This window comes from Gymnoscopelus braueri, assembly GCF_963280865.1.
Source record: "Gymnoscopelus braueri genome assembly, chromosome: 24".
Taxonomy (NCBI): Eukaryota; Metazoa; Chordata; class Actinopteri; order Myctophiformes; family Myctophidae; genus Gymnoscopelus; species Gymnoscopelus braueri.
Genome location: NC_137626.1, coordinates 2,395,243 through 2,422,641, shown reverse-complemented (window position 1 = coordinate 2,422,641; position 27,399 = coordinate 2,395,243). Strand labels below are relative to the sequence as shown.

Sequence of the window (27,399 nt, the reverse complement as noted above, 5' to 3'; positions counted from 1 at the left end):
CATGGACACCTGGTGTTATGACTTTGGGTCGGAATCCATTCAAGGACGTCTCGCACAGCCTTACCACTCGCTGTTTTATCGCTCAACACCAGCGTACGCTCTTGACATCAGCGAAGCAGATTATTGAACTGGGTGAAAACACCAAGGCCATATCCCAAGCTTCCATATTGGACCTGTCTAGGAGAAGGTAACTCTGAATTAAAACCGGGACTGCGAGGAGTTGCGCCCCACAGTCCGCTATCAGCATTGTAAAGCCAACCATTCATGGACACCTGGTGTTATGACTTTGGGTCGGAATCCATTCAAGGACGTCTCGCACAGCCTTGCCACTCGCTGTTTTTATCGCTCAACACCAGCGTACGCTCTTGACATCAGCGAAGAGATTGCTGAACTGGGTGAAAACACCAAGGCCATGTCCCAGGCTTCCATATGATGGAGGGCTCGTCTGAGGACGACCTAGAGAGATATTAGTGTAGCAGTATAAAGTTAATCATCACATTATCATTGGTCAATTAGTGTAGCAGTATAAAGTTAATCATCACATTATCATTGGTCAATAGTATAGCCGTATAAAGTTAATCATCACACTATCATTGGTCAATAGTGTAGCAGTATAAAGTTAATCATCACATTATCATTGGTCAATAGTGTAGCAGTATAAAGTTAATCATCACATTATCTGTGGTCAATAGTGTAGCAGTATGAAGAGTTTGTAGAAGAACTGTGTAAATAGCTCAACATAATAATTGTATTATGAGTGGTTTCTCCAAATTAAACACAAAATGCCACTTTTAATGACTATTGCAGTGTCAGAATTATTAAAAACCCATCATGTCAGCTGTCTTAAATTTTTTGTAAAGCACACTTTTGCTATTATGACCTGCTGCAAACGTGATGCAGAGCCAGGAACAGCTTCTGGCAGCATTCCTGTGGCATTTTAGCACATTCCTCGTGTGTAGTTGCCTCCTGTTCACTAAAATCCTTGCGTTTGCGTTCTGCAACCGCCAGTCACACCATTTGACCTTTATATGGACCAAGACCCATCAGACAAACTGATCCAATATCAGCCCTTAGCTGCACATAGAGGTCTGTTTTTATGCTATAAGATCCAGACGTGTGTGTGTGTGTGTGTGTGTGTGTGTGTGTGTGTGTGTGTGTGTGTGTGTGTGTGTGTGTGTGTGTGTGTATCTTTATATTATATGATATTAAATATATGATTTTATAACTTTGTTCTCTTCAGCCTGAGTGGCTGTAACCTATCAGAGAAATGTTGTGAGGCGTTATCATCTGCTATCAGTTCCAAGTCCTCCATCCTGAGGGAATTGGACCTCAGCAACAACTATCTACAGAATTTGGGAGTCAAAGAGCTCTCTGGTAGACTGGGGAGTCCAGACTGTAAACTGGAGACCGTCAGGTCAGTATTCCTTAACCTTTTCAACCAATTTCAGCTGGTGCACGTGCATATAAGCAACAATGCAAATGAAATAATATGCAGCTAAAGTAGAAAATATAAAATGTTCACTATGTTGCACCCTTTATTCATTGAATTTGGCCTTCAATAGATCTGTACTAAAGAGTCATATTTTGTTGATTTACTATACTTCATTTTCTCTGTGTAAACATCCCTTAAAACCTGTAGAAGAGTCACTGTAGCAGAGTCACTGCCCATATTTCGCCGCAGGCTGAAAACCCACCTCTTCAGGAAACACTACCCTTCCTCTCTGCCTGACCTACTTGTTGTTAACTAGTTGTACGAACGCTTGTTTTTCTATTGCTGTATTGTTTATTGGATCTTGTTTAGTCGATACACTTATTTGTTTTAGCTCATGCTCATTTGATTTAGCAATACTTGATGATTTGATGGCTGCCATGATGATCTTAACCGCACAGTTAATCGGCCTAACAGTAGCAGCTTAAGTGGCCACATATTAGGTAAAAAAGGGATCCCAGCCATTCAGCTACTACTTCACTTATTTTACCTATTTATCTGCTCCCACATGCATAATCTAATCTGTCAGTAAATCTCACAAAATACTTGGATAGGAGCTTTTCTTGGGGGCAGGCCTTTGATCAGGATTTAAACTGTGCTTTACCCAATCAAAATGCAGTGGGTGTGACTGATAAGTAAACCTCTGCCTTCTGTGTGTTGTAAATGAGAACGTATGTAAAACAGTCAAAGGGGATGCATTGGATATAATAGTTCATTTTATGGGCTAGTGTAAGTCAGAGGTGAAACATAGCACCCAAAGGTTGTTGAAACAAAAAAGGTTGGAGATAAACTTTGTATTCTTTACTCAGTTTGGTCAAGAGCCATTAGACAGTGAAGTGCAGGGAACTTTATTCTTGAGACGACTTGGCAACTTGACTTTTATATGGACCAAGCCCCATCAAACAAACTGAGTCTCAGCCCTCAGATTCACATAGCAAATGTTCTTTTGTTATTAAAAAGGGGCAACATTGTATTGACATAACCTGTGTGTGTGTGTGTGTGTGTGTGTGTGTGTGTGTGTGTGTGTGTGTGTGTGTGTGTGTGTGTGTGTGTGTGTGTGTGTGTGTGTGTGTGTGTGTGTGTGTGCGTGCAGGTTATCCAGCGGTATGATCTCAAAGGAAAGCTGTTCTTATCTGGTCTCGGCTCTGAGATCCAACTCCCATGTCAAAGTGTTGGTGTCATCAGACAAGGAGCTGGAGGTGTTTGACTTGAAGAAATACCAAGCTTCAGAGGAGGCTCTTCTGATGCTGCTGCCAGTGGTCAAAGCCTCAAAAAGAGCTCTGTAAGTGAACTGATAACTTGATACATTTAACATAAAAGGTCATCTTTATATTACAAGATATTAAATATATGATTTTATAACTTTTTTCCTCATCAGGCTGAGTGGCTGTAACCTATCAGAGAAATGCTGTGAGGCGTTATCATCTGCTATCAGTTCCAAGTCCTCCATCCTGAGGGAATTGGACCTCAGAAACAACGATCTACAGGATTTGGGAGTCAAAGAGCTCTCTGGTGGACTGGGGAGTCCAGACTGTAAACTGGAGACCGTCAGGTCAGTATTCCTTAACCTTTTCAATCAATTTCAGCTGGTGCACGTGTATATATATTAAATATATGATTTTATAACTGTTTTCCTCATCAGGCTGAGTGGCTGTAACCTATCAGGGAAATGCTGTGAGGCGTTATCATCTGCTATCAGTTCCAAGTCCTCCATCCTGAGGGAATTGGACCTCAGCAACAACGATCTACAGGATTTGGGAGTCAAAGAGCTCTCTGGTGGACTGGGGAGTCCAGACTGTAAACTGGAGACTGTCAGGTCAGTATTCCTTAACCTTTTCAACCAATTTCAGCTGGTGCACGTGCATATATATTAAATATATGATTTTATAACTTTTTTCCTTATCAGGCTGAGTGGCTGTAACCTATCAGAGAAATGCTGTGAGGCGTTATCATCTGCTATCAGTTCCAAGTCCTCCATCCTGAGGGAATTGGACCTCAGCAACAACGATCTACAGGATTTGGGAGTCAAAGAGCTCTCTGGTGGACTGGGGAGTCCAGACTGTAAACTGGAGACCGTCAGGTCAGTATTGCTTAACCTTTTCAACCAATTTCAGCTGGTGCACGTGCATATATATATAAGCAACAATGCAAATGAAATAATATGCAGCTAAAGTAGAAAATATAAAATGTTCACTACGTTGCACCCTTTATTCAATGAATTTGGTTTTCAATAGATCTGTATTTAAGAGTCATTTTTTGTTGATTTACTATACTTCATTCTCTCTGTGTAAACATCAGAGTTTGAGGAGAAAAAGTTAATCCATTAAAACCTGTAGAACTCTTTAAAGGAGTAGTTCACCCAAAAAATTACTTATTTTCTAATAATTGCACACCCCATGAAGCCTTGAATTCATAGATTTGTTTTTGTTTTTGTCGCATTCCTAAGCCAATAATTTGATTACCGGCGGAAAGATGCTAATGTATCCGGTAGGAGACACAAAGTAGACTCTTTGTGTCTCATACCAGAAATACAATTATTGGCTCAGGAATGCGACTAAAACTATAAAACTAATCCATGAATTCAAGGCTTCATGGGGTGTGTAATTGATAGAAAATAAGTAATTTTTTGGGTGAACTACTCCTTTAAACCTGTAGAATTCATTAAAACCAGGAAAGCATCTGTGTCATTATATACGTTGGCTATTCAAAAAAATTGCAGATATACAGTACAAGCTCATAGTGCGTCACTGTGTGCCGCACTATGAGCTTGCAAATCCATTTAACTCAGAAAACTCAAGATGAAATCAAATTAAGATAAAAGTGTTAATCCAAAACAAAACCAAAGTAAAGAGTTTTGATTAATTACCAAAAATGTTTTGTCCTAATAAAATCAAAGCAAAATGTTAATCTGTTTATCAGTTAAAGTGTAGGTTGAAAAAGAAAATTCCTGAATGAGCAGCTACTTCCCCTCTTTCTATCTCATACTTAAATGCGCTCCTCCCCATGAGGTTCCTCTTTAGTCCAGGCATTTCATTATTTTATGTTTTGATGGCTGCCATGATGATCTTAATCCCACAGTTAATCGGCCCAACAGTAGCAGCTTAAGTTGCCACATATTAGGAAAAAAGGGATCCCAGCCATTCAGCTACTACTTCACTTATTTTACCTATTTTATCTGCTCCCACATGCATAATCTAATCTGTTAGCAAATCTCACAAAATACTTGGATAGGAGCTTTTCTTGAGGGCAGGCCTTTGATCAGGATTTAAACTGTGCTTTACCCAATCAAAATGGAGTGGGTGTGACAGATACGTAAACCTCTGCCTTATGTGTGTTGTAAATGGGAACGTATGTAAACAGTCAAAGGGGATGCATTGGATATAATAGTTCACTTCATGGGCTAGTGCAGGGGTCGGCAACCCGCGGCTCTGGAGCCGCTTGCGGCTCTTTAACTCCTCCCTAGTGGCTCCCTGAAGCTTTACACATTTTTACAAAAAAATAAGAAATAATGAATATATATCTTTTTTTTTTAACATAACATTTTTAATTTATGGTTGCTGTATGAGGCCAAATGTGACAGAAACATTCTTACGTTTTCCAATGTTGTAAAAATGTGTAGAATAAATATTAAGTTTCAACAATTCTGTCAACTAAGAATTACATCATAGCCTGCGACACACGTTTCGGCACGGCGCCAGCCAGCCATGTAAACAAACCGGTGGGTGTGTGGTTCACTGCTACGCTATGGATTCTAAAGGCAAAAAAAGAAAGATAGCTGAGGAAAACAGAGGATTTAACAGTTCTTGGACAGAGGCATTTGCTTTCATTGCCACTTCAGATGGATTTCCTGAATGTTTGCTCTGCAATGAAAAGTTATCAAGTAAGTCCTGTGGTGCGCGCTGATCCTGCTCAGTGTTGCCATGTCTGATTACTATAAGCGACTTTGGGCTTGTTTTCCTGTAAAGTCGCTTGTAAATATTCAGTTGCTGGTTGCTTTTCTTTTGTCTTGTTTCTGAAGTGTAGTTGCTTATTTGGGCTTGCTTTCAAGATTATTTTTGAAAATAGCTGATTTAATAGGGCTCAAGTGGTGAAACTGGTCGCTTCTTTTGGGCTTGTTTTCATAGACCTCGTCGCTTGTTTCTCTCACAGAATCTGGCAACACTGATCCTGCTTCGTGGAATATTTTGACAACATTAAAATGAATGCTCATTTACTATTTGCAAGTAACTAGTAATTTTTATAGGCTAATATACACTTTATATGGCTAATATGCCTATGCTACCTTCATTATAAGGCTTAAATATTGTTTGCGGCTCCAGACATATTTTGTATGATTTGTTTTGGTCCAAAATGGCTCTTTAAACATCTAGGGTTGCCGACCCCTGGGCTAGTGTAAGTCAGAGGTGAAACATAGCACCCAAAGGTTGTTGAAACAAAAAAGGTTGGAGATCAACTTTGTATTCGTTACTCAGTTTGGTCAACAGCCATTAGACAGTGATGTAGAGAGAACTTTATTCTTGAGACGACTTGGCCACTTGACCTTTATATGGACCAAGCCCCATCAAACAAACTGAGTCTCAACCCTCAGATTCACATAGCAAAGGTTCTTTGTTATGAAAAAGCGGCAACATTGTATTGACATAACCTGTGTGTGTGTGTGTGTGTGTGTGTGTGTGTGTGTGTGTGTGTGTGTGTGTGTGTGTGTGTGTGTGTGTGTGTGTGTGTGTTTGATTGTGTGTGCGTGTGTGTGTGTGTGTGTGTGTGTGTGTGTGTGTGTGTGTGTGTGTGTGTGTGTGTGTGTGTGTGTGTGTGTGTGTGAGTGTGTGTGTGTGTGTGTGTGTGTGTGTGTGTGTGTGTGTGTTTGTGTGCGCGTGCGCGTATTTGCGTGCAGGTTGTCCAGCAGTATGATCTCAAAGGAAAGCTGTTCTTATCTGGTCTCGGCTCTGAGATCCAACTCCCATCTCAAAGTGTTGGTGTCATCAGACAAGGAGCAGGACGTGTTTGACTTGAAGAAATACCAAGCTTCAGAGGAGGCTCTTCTGATGCTGCTGCCAGTGGTCAAAGCCTCAAAAAGAGCTCTGTAGGTGAACTGATAACTTGATACATTTAACATAAAAGGTCATCTTTATATTACTTGATATTAAATTAATGATTTTATAACTTTGTTCTCTTCAGCTTGAGTGGCTGTAACCTATCAGAGAAATGCTGTGAGGCGTTATCATCTGCTATCAGTTCCAAGTCCTCCATCCTGAGGGAATTGGACCTCAGCGACAACGATCTACAGGATTTGGGAGTCAAAGAGCTCTCTGGTAGACTCTGGAGTCCAGACTGTAAACTGGAGACCGTAAGGTCAGTATTCCTTAACCTTTTCAACCAATTTCAGCTGGTGCACGTGCATATATATTAAATATATGATTTTATAACTTTGTTCTCTTCAGCCTGAGTGGCTGTAACCTATCAGAGAAATGCTGTGAGGCGTTATCATCTGCTATCAGTTCCAAGTCCTCCATCCTGAGGGAATTGGACCTCAGCAACAACGATCTACAGGATTTGGGAGTCAAAGAGCTCTCTGGTGGACTGGGGAGTCCAGACTGTAAACTGGAGACCATCAGGTCAGTATTCCTTAACCTTTTCAACCAATTTCAGCTGGTGCACGTGCATATATATTAAATATATGATTTTATAACTTTGTTCTCTTCAGCCTGAGTGGCTGTAACCTATCAGAGAAATGCTGTGAGGCGTTATCATCTGCTATCAGTTCCAAGTCCTCCATCCTGAGGGAATTGGACCTCAGCAACAACGATCTACAGGATTTGGGAGTCAAAGAGCTCTCTGGTGGACTGGGGAGTCCAGACTGTAAACTGGACACCGTCAGGTCAGTATTGCTTAACCTTTTTAACCAATTTCAGCTGGTGCACGTGCATGTAAGCAACAATGCAAATGAAATAATATGCAGCTAAAGTAGAAAATATAAAATGTTCACTACGTTGCACCCTTTATTCATTGAATTTGGCCTTCAATAGATCTGTATTAAAGAGTCATATTTTGTTGATTTACTATACTTCATTTTCTCTGTGTAAACATCAGAGTTTGAGGAGAAAAAGTTAATCCCTTAAAACCTGTAGAACTCTTTAAAGGAGTAGTTCACCCAAAAAATGACTTTTCTATGAATAGCACACCCCATGAAGCCTTGAATTCATGGATTTGTTTTTGTCTCATTCCTAAGCCAATAATTTGATTACCGGCGGAAAGATGCTAATGTATCCCGTAGGAGGCACAAAGTAGACTCTTTGTGTCTCCTATCAGAAATACAATTATTGGCTCAGGAATGCGACTAAAACTATAAAACTAATCCATGAATTCAAGGCTTCATGGGGTGTGTAATTGATAGAAAATAAGTATTTTTTGGGGTGAACTACTCCTTTAAACCTGCAGAACTCATTAAAACCAGGAAAGCATCTGTGTCATTATATACTTTGGCTATTCAAACAAATTGCAGATATACATTACAAGTTCATAGTGCGTCACTTTGTGCCGCGCTATGAGCTTGCAAATCCATTTAACTCAGAAAACTCAAGATGAAATCAAATTAAGATAAAAGTGTTAATCCAAAACGAAACCAAAGTAAAGAGTTTTGAATAATTACCCAAACTACTTATTTTTTGTCCTAATAAAATTAAAGCAAAACGTTAATCTACTTATCAGTTAAAGTGTAGGTTGAAAAAGAAAATTCCTGAATGAGCAGCTGCTTCCCCTCTCATACTTAAATGCACTCCTCCTCATGAGGTTCCTTTTTAGTCCAGGCATTTCATTATTTCATTTGATGGCTGCCATGATGATCTTAACCGCACAGTTAATCGACCTAGCAGTAGCAGCTTAAGTGGCCACATAATAGGTAAAAAGGGATCCCAGCCATTCAGCTACTACTTCACTTATTTTACCTATTTTACCTGCTCCCACATGAATAATCTAATCTGTCAGCAGATCTCACAAAATACTTGGATAGGAGCTTTTCTTGGGGGCAGGCCTTTGATCAGGATTTAAACTGTGTTATACCCAATCAAAATGGAGTGGGTGTGACTGATACGTAAACCTCTGCCTTGTGTGTTGTAAAGTGGAATATATGTAAAACAGTCAAAGGGGATGCATAATAAATTGGATATAATAGTTTACTTCATGGGCTAGTGTAAGTCAGAGGTGAAACGTAGCACCCAAAGGCTGTTGAAACACAAAAAGGTTGGAGATAAACTTTGTATTCTTTACTCAGTTTGGTCAACAGTCATTAGACAGTGAAGTGCAGAGAACTTTATTCTTGAGACAACTTGGCCACTTGACTTTTATATGGACCAAGCCCCATCAAACGAGTCTCAGCCCTTGGTTTCACATAGCAAAGGTCATTTTGTTAGGAAAAAGTGGCAACATTGTATTGACATAACCTGTGTGTGTGTGTGTGTGTGTGTGTGTGTGTGTGTGTGTGTGTGTGTGTGTGTGTGTGTGTGTGTGTGTGTGTATGTATGTATGTATGTGTGTGTGTGTGTGTGTGTGTGTGTGTGTGTGTGTGTGTGTGTGTGTGTGTGTGTGTGTGTGTGTGTGTGTGTGTGTGTGTGTGTGTGTGTGTGTGTGTGTGTGTGTGTGTGTGTGTGTGTGCGCGCGTGTGCGTGTGTGCGTGCAGGTTGTCAGGCTGTATGGTCTCAAAGGAAGGCTGTTCTTATCTGGTCTCAGCTCTGAGATCCAACTCCCATCTCAAAGTGTTGGATTTAAACTACAATCACCTAGGAGACGGCGTAAATCGCCTCTCTGCTCTACCACTGGAGACTCTGAGGTATGGAGAGAACTGCTGTCACTCACTGTAAATGTGTTCTAGTTGAGTAAGGAAATCATATGGTGATTCTGTACAATATTGTTTAATGTTTCATCCTGAAAAATCATGATAAATTATTGTTTCTAATATTGAATGGAATATGCAAACATTTACTTTGTATCTCCTCTACCCCCAGTGTCAAACATGGTGGCGAGTGCAGGCTGCAACCAGGTTTGAGGAAGTGTAAGTGTGAATTATGTTTCATTCATTAAAAATGTCAAGTATCACACATCCAGCTATGTAGATGAACAGCTCATATAAACAGCAACATGTGACATTCACTCATTCTCTTCCTACTGTTAATGAAGATGATAATGACTATAAGTGTAATGCGTTTTCATTCACAAGAATCCCCTGTAAATGGCCCATACCCCCCCCCCCAACCCGCTACCACTGACACAGCTGTAGCCTTTAGAGCTCTTATTATGTGACCATATTGCCAATACACTATTCTTTTGCAATTATGTGTTTTACAGGAACAGCAAAATACATCGAGACAAGATAGTCATGTATATCATTCATCAAAAACATAAAAACTAAGATGTAAAATAAAAAATGTAATGTGTAAATATAGTGGTGGAAGAAGTACTACCAAAGCAAAAGTATCGAAAAACCGTAATGTAGATATATTGTAAGTAGAAGTTCCGTATTCAAAATGTACTTGAGTAAAAGTACAAAAGTATCGGCATCAAAATCTTAAAGTACCAAAAGTAAAAGTACTCATTGTGCAGAATGTCCTATTTCAGAAGTTCAAAATGTATAAAAAATCTATTGAAAATAGCCGATCTATAAGCTTACAATGTGCGATGCGACACATTGTGAGCTTGTAGATCTGCTGTTTTCAAATGGCCGAATTATATTTAGGGCTGAAGTGGTTAGTGTATGTTTTGTAATAATAATCAAAATCTGAGTGAATGAGTTTTCATTTAATTGTAGTGGAGTAAAAGTACAAATGTTCCTCTAAGATATAGTGGAGTAGAAGTAAAGTTATTGAAAATTGGAAATACTCCAGTAAAGTCAAAGACAAATACCTCAAAATTGTACTTAAGTACAGTAAATATACTTAGTTACTTTCCACCACTGTGTAAATATGAAAATAATGCATGAGTAGCAAGTTATTTTAGTCATCCAAATCCACTCAAATCCACTCTCGAGTATGTTTTTCCATTACATCCACTACTCACAGTAAGAATCTGGTTAATTCCCATGGTTCATCTTTCTTTCGAAGTACAAAGAAACATTTATTAACCGCAAAATCCCTGTGAGGGCCTCAGGTCCACTTCTGCCCCGCGAGAGCAGCTTGGCGAGAGCTAAGTGGGTGCCCACACAGAGCGGGCACTCGAATGGGCACTGTTGGAGTTGCACCAAGGTGGGAATTGTTATGATCATTCCCACACAAAAGGGTACCCTCAGATGCCAGCATTGGATGCCAAAGGCTCCTGATCAAGCAACAAAATATGACGTGTTGGGGTGAGAACAGGTTGGACAACGATTTGGCGGTTTGGTATGAATTAATTTATATAAATTTAAACTTCGATCACAAGATTCGATGAAAAAAGTTGACAACCTGAACCTGCAGTGTTTGATTCTTCCAACGTAATAGAATGTTGGTGATAAAGTCAGGTGTAGGACTAAACAGGGATGTGTATACTATAGATTTGATTTGTACAGGAGATTTCAGCCTGCAGTGCCCAAGCATCCAATAGACTTTCAGAGAGCATTTAATGAAACATAGTTGTCAAATTACAATAATTGTCAAAACGTAGCGTAATCACTGAGAAAAAATACTGAAATGTACAGTAGTGGAAAGTAAGTAAGTACATTTACTCAAGTACTGTACTTAAGGACAATTTTGAGGTACTTTTACTTTACTTGTGTATTTCCATTTATTTGATACTTTATACTTCTAATCCATTACATCTCAGAGGCAAATATTGTATTTTTTACTCCACTACAATAATTTGACAGCTTGCGGATGTATTATTACAAAACATACATTAATCACTTAATGGGATAGTTTTTCTATGGATTAGTCACCCCATGGAGACGTGAATTCATAGATATATTTTAGTTTTTGTCTCATTCCTAAGACAATAATTTGATGACCAGCGGACCGGTAGGCAGCACATTATTGCCTTAGAAATGCGACAAAAAAAAAATCTATGAATTCAAGTCTCCATGGGGTGACTAATCCATAGAAAAAAAGTCATTTTGAGGGTGAACTATCCCTTTAGCCCTATTCTATACTTGATCTTTTTAGCTTTACTTCTTCCACCAGGAAACCCTGGCCTTTACTTTATTACTTTATTTGTTTATTTGGACAGGACAGAACATATTAATGAACGTCACATGAACGTAAATACACCGGATTTAGCAAAGATGCTAATTTTCATCCGCAGTCCTCACACAAAACATAAAATCAGAAAAACAATAACATCAGAAAACAGACAAACGGCCTGTATACACTTATACTGTACGTTACATTAAATATTAAGCTAATCATCTGGGGACCCCCAAAACATATTTGGGGACCCCCGTTTGGGAAGCACTGCTCTACAGCAGGTGAAAGTAAGGTGGGATGAGGAACAGGGAATGGTGACAGCAGATACAACTTGTCAGTCAACAGTGAAATTATTCATCAGACTTGGTCTGTTACAGTTTAAATATTGTACGGTTGCAAGTGCCGATTATTTGCTTAGTGATTACGTTTTCAATTAGTTGAATAATCAAAAGTGCTTTTTACTTCTTCTTTTTTCATGTATTTACTAATTGATGTGAAAGAAAATAGGTAGATTAGTCTGATTAACCACTGAAGCCAAATGTTACTGTTTGCTGTACAATGGTGTCATGCAGAAATAGAGAATATAGTATATATATACAGCTATTTTCACTATATACTTATGTACTGCTGTAAAAAAAACACACACTAGCAGATCTACAAGCTCAATGTGTCATGAGCTTGTAGATCTGCTATTTTCACTACTTTTGATTTAAACAAAGAAAACAAAGAAAATGGTATTATGAAATGAGATTTTAACCATTTTGAACATTATTTTATTAAATTGATATTTTTTTGATGGCAAATTCAAATCAATTAGCTCTATTAACTGTTGCACACCCAGTTTAAAGTGCTACAAAAGCTTCATTTATCCAGAAGCAAGTTGTCCAGAATGTACCCAGGTCTAGATGTGACTTGTCTCAGATGTGCTCATGACCTGGTCATCCTTTGACATTCAGTAAGTTTCTGAATGTTCAAAACTGTCCCACATTTTGGACAGGAACATTTCATATTTTTGTGTGACATTGTCATTGATGCCAGTCAGTCCTCTGACTGTGATATTTGGTGTGGTTGTGGAGGGGACACTAGTGCCAACAGGTCAATGACAGGCCATCGCTTTGTCTTCATTTAGTTTGTCTTCATTTTAGGCCCTAGGAGGGGTCCACGCGTGACTGCTTATTTCTTTTTCTAGTTTGATTTTTTGGCATCCATAGGACCTCTAATATTGGGATTTTGATGATCCCAAGAAAAAAAGTGGTCCAAAGTGTGTTTTTTTCAATGTTTTATTAACCCTGTGAGACCTGCGGGATGGCTGTCTAGAACGCCGGCGAGACTGTCTTTCAGAGACTGTGGAACGCTCAAATTTAGACGTCGCCCAAAGATAGAGATACCGTTTGATCCCAGACAACCTCAGGTTTCCAATGGGACCAACCTTGTCATGCTACCTTGTCGGGAAGGGGGCTAAATACCTAATGATTCAAAGTTAAGACAACATTTTGTCGAGGGAAAAACGACCATCACCATTTTCCAAATGGTCCCTTGTAGTAAGGCGGGAATATGCCTTTTTCAATACACGATAGTGCACTTGGTGATACAAGCGCGAAATTTGGCACAGATGTCCTTCATATGACCCTAATTGATAATCAACCTCTGGCCACGCAGAAATCCTAAGATTTCAAGATGGCCACCACCAGTTTTCAAAATGGCTGCAACTGGGCCAACATTTTGGACTATATCACTTTGCTGGGGCTGTACATTTTGATTTCCCCCTTATTTTAATATAGGAGAATATGTTCGGAAAGTATTTCTACCAAGTAAGATAAAAAATATATATATTAGGTTCCAATATGGCGGCATATTTTCCAATATGGCTGCCGATAAATTGCATAAATGTACATTCACATGAGCTTGTAGCACATGTATTTGTATTAATTACCATACACAGAATCAATTTATAGCACATTTTAAAGTGATTTGGTAGCTTTTTAATGACCTAGGGCAACAGACTTTTCAATATGTTCACCAATAAATACAAAAACTTAGATATATATAGGGATATTTTCTCAAACAGGTGCTGACCTTTTTCTCTTTCCGTGGAAGGAAAAAAAAACTGTATGGCATCTGCTGAACGCATGAAAGAAGCAAAGACCTTATGACTTTGATCCAATAGCTGATGCATTTTCATGAAGGGGGATCCATCTGAGGTCCTTCGACAGCTTTTTCAAGCCAAGTCTTTGTGTCTGGGTAGCTCAGTCGGTAGAGCTTTCACCTTCGGATCACATGGTCATGGGTTCGATCAGGATCAGTGTATGAGTAGGTACGGTGAGTGTGGCGCTCCACCTCAGCAATACCAGGGGGTCTATAAGACCCCTGCGTTCTCAGCTGATACTGACAATAAGTCTCAGACTTACTTAATATGAACCAGTGCAACTGCTATGACAACAACGTCAGTATCTGAGCTGCGAATCATGATGTGTCAGATGCTATCCTCTGCAGCTCTGCCTCAGATACTGACATTGTTGACATAACAGTTTCACTTGTTCAAAGACTTGGCTTGAATTAGCTGTGGATTGCCTTTGGAAGGAGGGAAGGATCTCAGATGGATCCCTGTTCATGAAATTGCATCAGCTATTGAATCAAAGTCATCAGGTCTTTGCTTCTTTCATGCATTCAGGGGATGCCACACAGTTTCGTCCTTCCATGGAAAGGGAAAAAGGTCAGCATGGCAGACAACTTCTCCAAATTAGGTTCAACACCTGTTGCAATAAATTATAAACATATGCAAGTCATTGAGGAGTTCATAGTACTCATGTACGATAGAACTTCATAGAAGTAGTTCCTACAAGGAAGTGAATGCAAGTGAAGTGCATTCCAAGCAGGACATATATGGGGCCAGTCACTCTTGTGCAGTCCTGTTTGCCAAATTATGCCAGAGGCTGACACGATGTGGATGTAAAAAAAGCATGTTCTGGACACTGCAAATGCTTTAAGTTTGGACTTATCTGCACACCCCTCTGTGGTTGCAGTTGCTAGTACACTGGCCTGTCACTTGCCCAGCCACCATTGTAAATGAGAATGTGTTTATAATGACTTGATAACAAAACAAAAAGTAAGCACTAAGCTTTACCAAGCTAATAAATCACTTTCAAATGTTCCATATATGGATTCTGTGTATGGTAATTAATACAAATACATGTACTACAAGCTCATGTGGATAAACCATAAGCAGATGCACATTTTTGCAATTTATCGGCAGCCATATTGGAAAAGATGCCGCCATATTGGAACCTAATGTTATTTTTTATCGTACTTGGTAGAAATACCTCCAGAACATATTCTCATATATTAAAATAAGCCCCAGCAAAGTGATATAGTCCAAAACATTGGCCCAGTTGCAGCCATTTTGAAAACTGGTGGTGGCCATCTTGAAATCTTAGGAATTCTGCGTGGCCAGAGGTTGATTATCAATTAAGGTCATATGAAGGTCATCTGTGCCAAATTTCGCGCTTGTATCACCAAGTGCACTATGGTATCAATTTTCCGCCTTACTATTGAGCTGTCACCTCAATATATGTGAATGGAAATGGGTTACATGTATACCCACAAGCCTCCCCTGTACAGACATGTCAAATGTATGCCTATCTCATGCAGTTTTGGGCAAGAACCATGCAGTGTTTTGCATGCAGTACAAATATGTAATTTCTGCCTATTGTAAAAAGGAGACTTCTAAAAAGGACTTCTATAGCTGTATGAGACCACTGTACTGTATCTATAGCTGTATGAGACCACTGTACTGTATCTATAGCTGTATGAGACCACTGTACTGCATCTATATCCCACTGTACTGAATCTATAAACCACTGTACTGCTTATATAGACCATTGTACTGCATCTAAAGACCACATACATTGACCACTGTACTGTATCTATAGACGACCACTATACTGCATCTCAACTCAACACAACTTTAAAAATGTATTTATAAAGCACCATTAACATGATGACTAGGTCACCCAAAGTGCTGTACAGGTTAAAACAAAACATAACAAAAAAATGCAATATAAATAGACATTAGCATAAAATACCAATGAAATAGAAACAAAAACAAAACATTAGCACCAGTAAATGAAAAACATGGACTGCCAGGCTCAGCTGTCGCTAAAGACCAGGCAAAGTGGTCTCTAATAAAGATTGAAAAATATCAATTGACTAGGGGGGGGGGGGGTCGCCATGAAGGCTCAACAGATGCACTAGAGTGGTCTAGAGATTCACTAGAGTGGTCTACAGATGCACTACATGGTCTACAGATGCACTAGAGGGGTCTACAGATGCACTAGAGTGGTCTACAGATGTACTAGAGGGGTCTACAGATGCACTACATGGTCTACAGATGCACTACATGGTCTACAGATGCACTACAGTGGTCTACAGATGCACTACAGTGGTCTACAGATGCACTAGAGGGGTCTACAGATGCACTACAGTGGTCTACAGATGCACTAGAGGGGTCTACAGATGCACTACATGGTCTACAGATACACTACATGGTCTACAGATGCACTAGAGTGGTCTACAGATGCACTACATGGACTACAGATGCACTACATGGTCTACAGATGCACTACAGTGGTCTACAGATGCACTACAGTGGTCTACAGATGCACTAGAGGGGTCTACAGATGCACTACAGTGGTCTACAGATGCACTAGAGGGGTCTAGAGATACACTAGAGTGGTCTACAGATGCACTAGAGTGGTCTACAGATGCACTAGAGTGGTCTACAGATGCACTACAGTGGTCTACAGATGCACTAGAGTGGTCTACAGATACACTACAGGGGTCTACAAATGCCCTACAGTGGTCTACAGATGCACTAGAGTGGTCTACAGATAAACTAGAGTGGTCTAGAGATGCACTACAGGGGTCTACAGATGCACTACAGTGGTCTACAGATGCACTACCGGGGTCTACAGATGCACTAGAGTGGTCTACAGATGCACTAGAGGGGTCTACAGATGCACTAGAGGGGTCTACAGATGCACTAGAGTGGTCTACAGATGCACTACAGTGGTCTACATATGCACTACAGTGGTCTACAGATGCAATACAGTGGTCTATAGATGCACTACAGTGGTCTACAGATGCACTACAGTGGTCTACAGATTCACTAGAGGGGTCTACAGATGCACTACAGTGGTCTACAGATGCACTACAGTGGTCTACAGATGCACTAGAGGGGTCTACAGATGCACTACAGTGGTCTACAGATTCACTAGAGGGGTCTACAGATGCACTGCAGTGGTCTACAGATTCACTAGAGGGGTCTACAGATGCACTACAGTGGTCTACAGATTCACTAGAGGGGTCTACAGATGCACTAAAGTGGTCTACAGATGCACTACAGTGGTCTACAGATGCACTACCGGGGTCTACAGATGCACTAGAGTGATCTACATTATGCACTACAGGGGTCTACAGATGCACTACAGTGGTCTACAGATGCACTAGAGTGGTCTACAAATGCACTACAGGGGTCTACAGATACCCTACAGTGGTCTACAGATGCACTAGAGTGGTCTACAGGTGCACTACAGTGGTCTACAGATGCACTACCGGGGTCTACATATGCACTACAGTGGTCTACAGATGCACTAGAGTGGTCTACAGATGCACTACAGGGGTCTACAGATGCACTACAGTGGTCTACAGATGCACTACAGTGGTCTACAGATGCACTACAGTGGTCTACAGATGCACTACAGTGGTCTACAGATGCACTACAGTGGTCTACAGATGCACTACAGTGGTCTACAGATGCACTACAGTGGTCTACAGATGCACTAGAGTGGTCTACAGATGCACTACAGTGGTCTACAGATGCACTACAGTGGTCTACAGATGCACTACAGTGGTCTACATATGCACTAGAGTGGTCTACAGATGCACTAGAGTAGTCTACAGATGCACTAGAGTGGTCTACAGATGCACTACAGTGGTCTACAGATGCACTACAGGGGTCTACAGATGCACTACAGTGGTCTACAGATGCACTACATGGTCTACAGATGCACTAAAGTGGTCTACAGATGCACTAGAGTGGTCTACAGATGCACTACAGTGGTCTACATATGCACTAGAGTGATCTACAGATGCACTACAGTGGTCTACAGATGCACTACAGTGGTCTACAGATGCACTAGAGTGGTCTACAGATGCACTACAGTGGTCTACAGATGCACTACAGTGGTCTACAGATGCACTACAGTGGTCTACATATGCACTAGAGTGGTCTACAGATGCACTAGAGTAGTCTACAGATGCACTACAGTGGTCTACAGATGCACTACAGGGGTCTACAGATGCACTACAGTGGTCTACAGATGCACTACAGTGGTCTACAGATGCACTACATGGTCTACAGATGCACTAAAGTGGTCTACAGATGCACTAGAGTGGTCTACAGATGCACTACAGTGGTCTACAGATGTACTAGAGGGGTCTACAGATGCACTAGAGTGGTCTACAGATGCACTACCGGGGTCTACAGATGCACTAGAGTGATCTACATATGCACTAGAGTGGTCTACATATGCACTAGAGTGGTCTACATATGCACTACAGTGGTCTACAGATAAACTACAGTGGTCTACAAATGCACTAGAGGGGTGTACAGATACACTACATGGTCTACAGATGCACTACATGGTCTACAGGTGCACTACAGTGGTCTACAGATGCACTAGAGTGGTCTACAGATGAACTATAGGGGTCTACAGATGCCCTACAGTGGTCTACAGATGCACTAGAGTGGTCTACAGATGCACTACAGTGGTCTACAGATGCACTACAGTGGTCTACAGATGCACTACCGGGGTCTACAGATGCACTACAGTGGTCTACAGATGCACTACAGTGGTCTACAGATGCACTACAGTGGTCTACAGATGCACTAGAGTGGTCTACAGATGCACTACAGTGGTCTAAAGATGCACTACAGTGGTCTACAGATGCACTACCGGGGTCTACAGATGCACTACAGTGGTCTACAGATGCACTATAGTCGTCTACAGATGCACTACAGTGGTCTACAGATGCACTACAGTGGTCTACAGATGCACTAGAGGGGTGTACAGATACACTACATGGTCTACAGATGCACTACATGGTCTACAGATGCACTAGAGTGGTCTACAGATGCACTAGAGTGGTCTACAGATGCACTAGAGTGGTCTACAGATGCACTAGAGTGGTCTACAGATGCACTACAGTGGTCTACAGATGCACTACAGGGGTCTACAGATGCCCTACAGTGGTCTACAGATGCACTAGAGTGGTCTACAGATGCACTACAGTGGTCTACAGATGCACTACCGGGGTCTACAGATGCACTACAGTGGTCTACAGATGCACTACAGTGGTCTACAGATGCACTACAGTGGTCTACAGATGCACTAGAGGGGTGTACAGATACACTACATGGTCTACAGATGCACTAGAGTGGTCTACAGATGCACTAGAGTGGTCTACAGATGCACTACAGTGGTCTACAGATGCACTACAGTGGTCTACAGATGCACTAGAGGGGTCTACAGATGCACTAGAGTGGTCTACAGATGCACTACCGGGGTCTACAGATGCACTAGAGTGATCTACATATGCACTAGAGTGGTCTACATATGCACTACAGTGGTCTACAGATAAACTACAGTGGTCTACAAATGCACTAGAGGGGTGTACAGATACACTACATGGTCTACAGATGCACTACATGGTCTACAGATGCACTACAGTGGTCTACAGATGCACTAGAGTGGTCTACAGATGAACTATAGGGGTCTACAGATGCCCTACAGTGGTCTACAGATGCACTAGAGTGGTCTACAGATGCACTACAGTGGTCTACAGATGCACTACAGTGGTCTACAGATGCACTACCGGGGTCTACAGATGCACTACAGTGGTCTACAGATGCACTACAGTGGTCTACAGATGCACTACAGTGGTCTACAGATGCACTAGAGTGGTCTACAGATGCACTACAGTGGTCTAAAGATGCACTACAGTGGTCTACAGATGCACTACCGGGGTCTACAGATGCACTACAGTGGTCTACAGATGCACTATAGTGGTCTACAGATGCACTACAGTGGTCTACAGATGCACTACAGTGGTCTACAGATGCACTAGAGGGGTGTACAGATACACTACATGGTCTACAGATGCACTACATGGTCTACAGATGCACTAGAGTGGTCTACAGATGCACTAGAGTGGTCTACAGATGCACTAGAGTGGTCTACAGATGCACTAGAGTGGTCTACAGATGCACTACAGGGGTCTACAGATGCCCTACAGTGGTCTACAGATGCACTAGAGTGGTCTACAGATGCACTACAGTGGTCTACAGATGCACTACCGGGGTCTACAGATGCACTACAGTGGTCTAAAGATGCACTAGAGTGGTCTACAGATGCACTACAGTGGTCTAAAGATGCACTACAGTGGTCTACAGATGCACTACCGGGGTCTACAGATGCACTACAGTGGTCTACAGATGCACTATAGTCGTCTACAGATGCACTACAGTGGTCTACAGATGCACTACAGTGGTCTACAGATGCACTAGAGGGGTGTACAGATACACTACATGGTCTACAGATGCACTACATGGTCTACAGATGCACTAGAGTGGTCTACAGATGCACTAGAGTGGTCTACAGATGCACTAGAGTGGTCTACAGATGCACTAGAGTGGTCTACAGATGCACTACAGTGGTCTACAGATGCACTACAGGGGTCTACAGATGCCCTACAGTGGTCTACAGATGCACTAGAGTGGTCTACAGATGCACTACAGTGGTCTACAGATGCACTACCGGGGTCTACAGATGCACTACAGTGGTCTACAGATGCACTACAGTGGTCTACAGATGCACTACAGTGGTCTACAGATGCACTAGAGGGGTGTAAAGATACACTACATGGTCTACAGATGCACTAGAGTGGTCTACAGATGCACTAGAGTGGTCTACAGATGCACTACAGTGGTCTACAGATGCACTACAGTGGTCTACAGATGCACTAGAGGGGTCTACAGATGCACTAGAGTGGTCTACAGATGCACTACCGGGGTCTACAGATGCACTAGAGTGATCTACATATGCACTAGAGTGGTCTACATATGCACTACAGTGGTCTACAGATAAACTACAGTGGTCTACAAATGCACTAGAGGGGTGTACAGATACACTACATGGTCTACAGATGCACTACATGGTCTACAGATGCACTACAGTGGTCTACAGATGCACTAGAGTGGTCTACAGATGAACTATAGGGGTCTACAGATGCCCTACAGTGGTCTACAGATGCACTAGAGTGGTCTACAGATGCACTACAGTGGTCTACAGATGCACTACAGTGGTCTACAGATGCACTACCGGGGTCTACAGATGCACTACAGTGGTCTACAGATGCACTACAGTGGTCTACAGATGCACTACAGTGGTCTACAGATGCACTAGAGTGGTCTACAGATGCACTACAGTGGTCTAAAGATGCACTACAGTGGTCTACAGATGCACTACCGGGGTCTACAGATGCACTACAGTGGTCTACAGATGCACTATAGTGGTCTACAGATGCACTACAGTGGTCTACAGATGCACTACAGTGGTCTACAGATGCACTAGAGGGGTGTACAGATACACTACATGGTCTACAGATGCACTACATGGTCTACAGATGCACTAGAGTGGTCTACAGATGCACTAGAGTGGTCTACAGATGCACTAGAGTGGTCTACAGATGCACTACAGTGGTCTACAGATGCACTACAGGGGTCTACAGATGCCCTACAGTGGTCTACAGATGCACTAGAGTGGTCTACAGATGCACTACAGTGGTCTACAGATGCACTACCGGGGTCTACAGATGCACTACAGTGGTCTAAAGATGCACTACAGTGGTCTACAGATGCACTACAGTGGTCTACAGATGCACTAGAGGGGTGTACAGATGCACTAGAGTGGTCTACAGATGCACTAGAGTGGTCTACAGATGCACTAGAGTGGTCTACAGATGTACTACAGTGGTCTACAGATGCACTAGAGTGGTCTACAGATGCACTACAGTTGTCTACAGATGCACTAGAGTGGTCTACAGATGTACTACAGGGGTCTACAGATGCCCTACAGTGGTCTACAGATGCACTAGAGTGGTCTACAGATGCACTACAGGGGTCTACAGATGCACTACAGTGGTCTGAAGATGCACTACAGTGGTCTACAGATGCACTACAGGGGTCTACAGATGCACTACAGTGGTCTACAGATGCACTACAGTGGTCTACAGATGCACTACAGTGGTCTACAGATACACTACAGGGGTCTACAGATGCACTACAGTGGTCTACAGATGAACTAGAGGGGTCTACAGATGCACTACAGTGGTCTACAGATGCACTAGAGTGGTCTACAGATGCACTACAGGGGTCTACAGATGCACTAGAGGGGTCTACAGATGCACTACAGTGGTCTACAGATGCACTACAGTGGTCTACAGATGCACTAGAGTGGTCTACAGATGCACTACAGTGGTCTACAGATGCACTACAGTTGTCTACAGATGCACTACAGTGGTCTACGGATGCACTACAGGGGTCTACAGATGCACTACAGTGGTCTACAGATGCACTACAGTGGTCTACAGATGCACTACAGTGGTCTACATATGCACTAGAGTGGTCTACAGATGCACTACAGTGGTCTACATATGCACTAGAGGGGTCTACAGATGCACTACAGTGGTCTACAGATGCACTAGAGTGGTCTACAGATGCACTAGAGTGGTCTACAGATGCACTACAGTGGTCTACAGATGCACTAGAGTGGTCTACAGATGCACTACAGTGGTCTACAGATGCAGTAGAGGGGTCTACAGATGCACTACAGTGGTCTACAGATGCACTAGAGTGGTCTACAGATGCACTAGAGGGGTCTACGGATGCACTACAGGGGTCTACAGATGCACTACAGTGGTCTACAGATGCACTACAGTAGTCTACAGATGCACTACAGTGGTCTACAGATGCACTAGAGTGGTCTACAGATGCACTAGAGTGGTCTACAGATGCACTACAGGGGTCTACAGATGCACTACAGTGGTCTACAGATGCACTAGAGTGGTCTACAGATGCACTAGAGTGGTCTACGGATGCACTACAGGGGTCTACAGTTGCACTACAGTGGTCTATAGATGCACTACAGTGGTCTACAGATGCATGACCGGGGTCTACAGATGCACTAGAGTGGTCTACAGATGCACTAGAGGGGTCTACAGATGCACTAGAGGGGTCTACAGATGCACTACAGTGGTCTACAGATGCACTAGAGGGGTCTACAGATGCACTACAGTGGTCTACAGATGCACTACAGTGGTCTACAGATTCACTACAGTGGTCTACAGATGCACTACAGTGGTCTACAGATGCACTACCGGGGTCTACAGATGCACTAGAGGGGTCTACAGATGCACTACATGGTCTACAGATACACTACATGGTCTACAGATGCACTAGAGTGGTCTACAGATGCACTACATGGTCTACAGATACACTACATGGTCTACAGATGCACTAGAGTGGTCTACAGATGCACTATATGGACTACAGATGCACTACAGTGGTCTACAGATACACTACATGGTCTACAGATGCACTAGAGTGGTCTACAGATGCACTACATGGTCTACAGATGCACTACAGTGGTCTACAGATACACTAGAGGGGTCTACAGATGCACTAGAGTGGTCTACAGATGCACTACAGGGGTCTACAGATGCACTACAGTGGTCTACAGATGCACTACAGGGGTCTACAGATGCACTACAGTGGTCTACAGATGCACTACAGTGGTCTACAGATGCACTACAGTGGTCTACAGATGCACTAGAGGGGTCTACAGATGCACTACATGGTCTACAGATGCACTACAGTGGTCTACAGATGCACTACAGTGGTCTACAGATGCACTATAGTGGTCTACAGATGCACTAGAGTTGTCTACAGATGCACTACAGGGGTCTACAGATGCCCTACAGTGGTCTACAGATGCACTACAGTGGTCTACAGATGCACTACAGTGGTCTACAGATGCACTAGAGGGGTTTACAGATGCACTACAGTGGGCTACAGATGCACTACAGTGGTCTACAGATGCACTAGAGGGGTTTACAGATGCACTACAGTGGTCTACAGATGCAATAGAGGGGTTTACAGATGCACTACAGTGGGCTACAGATGCACTACAGTGGTCTACAGATGCACTACAGTGGTCTACAGATGCACTACAGTGGTCTACAGATGCACTAGAGGGGTCTACAGATGCACTAGAGTGGTCTACAGATGCACTAGAGGGGTCTACAGATGCACTAGAGGGGTCTACAGATGCACTAGAGTGGTCTACAGATGCACTAGAGGGGTCTACAGATGCACTAGAGTGGTCTACAGATGCACTAGAGGGGTCTACAGATGCACTAGAGGGGTCTACAGATGCACTAGAGTGGTCTACAGCTGCACTAGAGGGGTCTACAGATGCACTAGAGTGGTCTACAGATGCACTAGAGTGGTCTACAGATGCACTAGAGGGGTCTACAGATGCACTAGAGGGGTCTACAGATGCACTAGAGTGGTCTACAGATGCACTACAGTGGGCTACAGATGCACTAGAGGGGTCTACAGATGCACTACAGTGGTCTACAGATGCACTAGAGGGGTCTATAGATGCACTACAGTGGTCTACAGATGCACTACAGTGGGCTACAGATGCACTAGAGGGGTCTACAGATGCACTACAGTGGTCTACAGATGCACTACAGTGGGCTACAGATGCACTAGAGGGGTCTACAGATGCACTACAGTGGTCTACAGATGCACTACAGTGGTCTACAGATGCACTAGAGTGGTCTACAGATGCACTACAGTGGTCTACAGATGCACTACAGTGGTCTACAGATGCACTAGAGGGGTCTACATATACACTAGAGGGGTCTGAGAGTGAGTTGTGTGTACAACTCTGAGAGTGTACAAATGGAACCAAATGGACCCTTATGGGTCTGTAACTCTGAGAGTGTACAAATGGAACCAAATGGACCCAACGGGTCCATTTGGTTCCATTTGTACACTCTCAGAGTTAAATTGACATAGATTTTACAATATAAATTGCGGTCCAAGTGATAGAAATGCCATTAAATGGGGGTCTGTAGCCCTAATGCATGTCAAACTGGGGGTCCTTGAAATTAAAATGGTTGAGAATCACTGCTAGAGCCGTAAAAAATCTTCTCTTATGGGGGTCCCTGGCATATCTTTTGAAATGGGGGTCCGCGGGCTAATAAGTGTCAATTTGGGGGTCCTTGACATGAAAAAGTTGAAGAACCACTGATTTAGAGGTTATAGGCTTAGGGGTTAGGTTTGGAGTTATAGCGCTATGCGTTGCGGTCACTGAGCTTGTAGATCAGCTATTTTCAGCTTTAGGGTTGTGGTTAAAAAGAATGGTAAACATGTAACCAACCTTAAATGTAAGTATACAGTGGTGTAAAGTAACTAAGTACATTTACTCAAGAATTGTACTTAAGTACAATTCTGAGGTATTTTTTACTGGAGTATTTTAAATGTTCTCCACTACATCTCAGAGGCAAATTTGTACTTTTTACTCCACTACAATTATTTGAAAACTTTAGTTACTAGTTACTTTGCAGATATAAATTATTACATTACATTATGAAATATACATGAACCACTTTAGCCCTATATTATACACAGGCTATTTGAAAATAGCCGATCTACAAGCTCACAGCGCGTCGCATCGCGACGCGCTGTGAGCTTGTAGATCGGCTATTTTCAAATATTTTAGTACTTTTACTTTTGGTACTTTAAGTACATTTTGATACCAATACTTTTGTACTTTTACTCAAGTAGATTTTTTGTGTGTGTGTGTGTGTGTGTGTGTGTGTGTGTGTGTGTGTGTGTGTGTGTGTGTGTGTGTGTGTGTGTTGTGAGTTGTTTTTAGGTTGTTTTATGTTAGTTGCACACACAGTGTTTCACCCCGCCCCCCCCCCCCCCCGTCGGTGGCGGCGGCGGCGGCGTCCCCGCCCCCATACAACCATCACAATAAAGCTCTAAACTCTATAAACACAATAATATTCATGAGGTTTTAATGTGTTGTGATGTTTTGTCATGTGTTCTTCTCACAGATTCCTGTTCACTCTCACTGGATCTGAACACCATGAACCACCGCCTCTCCCTGTCAGAGGAGAACATGAAGGTGACTAGAACACGACAACCCCAAGGTTACCCTGATCATCCAGAGAGATTCACCTCTAGGTATCAGGTGTTGTGTAGAGAGAGTCTGTGTGAAGGTGGGAGGTCCTACTGGGAAGTAGAATGGAGTGAAGGGGTTAGTATAGCAGTCTGTTATAAAGACATCAACAGACAGGGTGTTGAGTCACTCTTTGGAAACAATAACAAGTCCTGGTGTTTATATTGCTCTGCTAGTGGCTACACGTTCAGACACAACAAAGTTGATACTAAAGTGTCAGAGGGTTCCTCCTCCAGAGGCAGAGTGGGGGTTTACCTGGATCACAGTGCAGGTACTCTGTCATTCTACTGTGTTACTGACACAAGGACCCTCCTCTATACAGCTCACACCACCTTCACACAACCTCTATATGCAGGTTTATGGGTTTATTTTAATGGATCTACAGCAGAGGTCTGTAAGATCTGGTAGAGAGAGAGAGAGAGAGAGAGAGGGGGGGGTGTAAGATGTGAGAGACAGAGAGAGAGAGAGAGAGAGAGGGGGGTGTAAAGAGAGAGAGAGAGAGAGAGAGAGAGAGGGGCGTGTAAGAGAAAGAGAGAGAGAGAGAGAGGGGCGTGTGTGAGAGAGAGAGAGAGAGAGAGAGAGAGAGAGAGAGAGAGAGAGAGAGAGAGAGAGAGAGAGAGAGAGACTAAACACAGTAAAGTGTGTGTGAGGTGCTGCAGTGGTGGAAGAAGTACTCATACTGTATATTTTGGACTTGAGTAAAAGTAGAAATACCACAATGTAGAAATAACTCTGTTAGCAGTAAAAAGTCCTGCTTTACAAATCTTACTTAAGTCAAAAGTATTTGTGTCAAAATATAATTAAGTAGCAAAAGTAAAAGTACTCGTTATGAATTTATTTCAGTGTTCTACGCCAGTGGTTCTCAAAGTGCGGTCCAGGGACCCTCAGGGTTCCAAATGGACCCTTACAGATCCTTGAAATGACAAAGATTGAGAACCACTGCTCTATGGGCTCTGAGCTTGTAGATCTGCTATTTTTGGTTGAAATCAGTGTAAATGTTTGTACAGCAACACACCCTGATGAAGACAACTTGTCCAAACGTTGATCATTAAAAACATTTACATGGAACTACACTGAGTGTGTGTTGTTTTTATCTGTTTTACACACACACACACACACACACACACACACACACACACACACACACACACACACACACACACACACACACACACACACACAGACTTGAGGTCATGTTTCTAAACTCTAGACACAAAAATCACAACCAATGATCAAAAAGCTCATTTCCAGTGGTAAAGTAACTAAGTACATGTACTTAAGTACTGTACTTAAGTACAATTTTGAGGCATTTGTATACTTTACTTGAGTATTTCCAATTTCCAATACTTTTTCTTCTACTCCACTACATCGCGGATCCAAATATTGTACTTTTTAC

At 42.3% G+C, this 27,399-nt stretch overlaps 1 protein-coding gene across 1 annotated transcript in view; it reads left to right on the top strand.

Moving 5' to 3' along the window:
* Window positions 1-27,033, top strand: part of LOC308080965 (uncharacterized protein) — a 168,420-nt gene extending 141,387 nt beyond the window's left edge. Inside the window, exons 24-34 of the mRNA XM_080423105.1 lie at window positions 2,868-3,041; window positions 3,132-3,305; window positions 3,396-3,569; window positions 6,381-6,569; window positions 6,665-6,838; window positions 6,928-7,101; window positions 7,191-7,364; window positions 9,162-9,311; window positions 9,487-9,533; window positions 25,879-26,439; window positions 26,580-27,033. Coding sequence (XP_080279231.1) covers window positions 2,868-3,041; window positions 3,132-3,305; window positions 3,396-3,569; window positions 6,381-6,569; window positions 6,665-6,838; window positions 6,928-7,101; window positions 7,191-7,364; window positions 9,162-9,311; window positions 9,487-9,533; window positions 25,879-26,411 — 1,963 coding nt within the window. The 3' untranslated portion in view covers window positions 26,412-26,439; window positions 26,580-27,033. The remainder of the gene's footprint in view (window positions 1-2,867; window positions 3,042-3,131; window positions 3,306-3,395; window positions 3,570-6,380; window positions 6,570-6,664; window positions 6,839-6,927; window positions 7,102-7,190; window positions 7,365-9,161; window positions 9,312-9,486; window positions 9,534-25,878; window positions 26,440-26,579) is intronic.
* The last annotated feature ends 366 nt before the right edge of the window (window positions 27,034-27,399 follow it).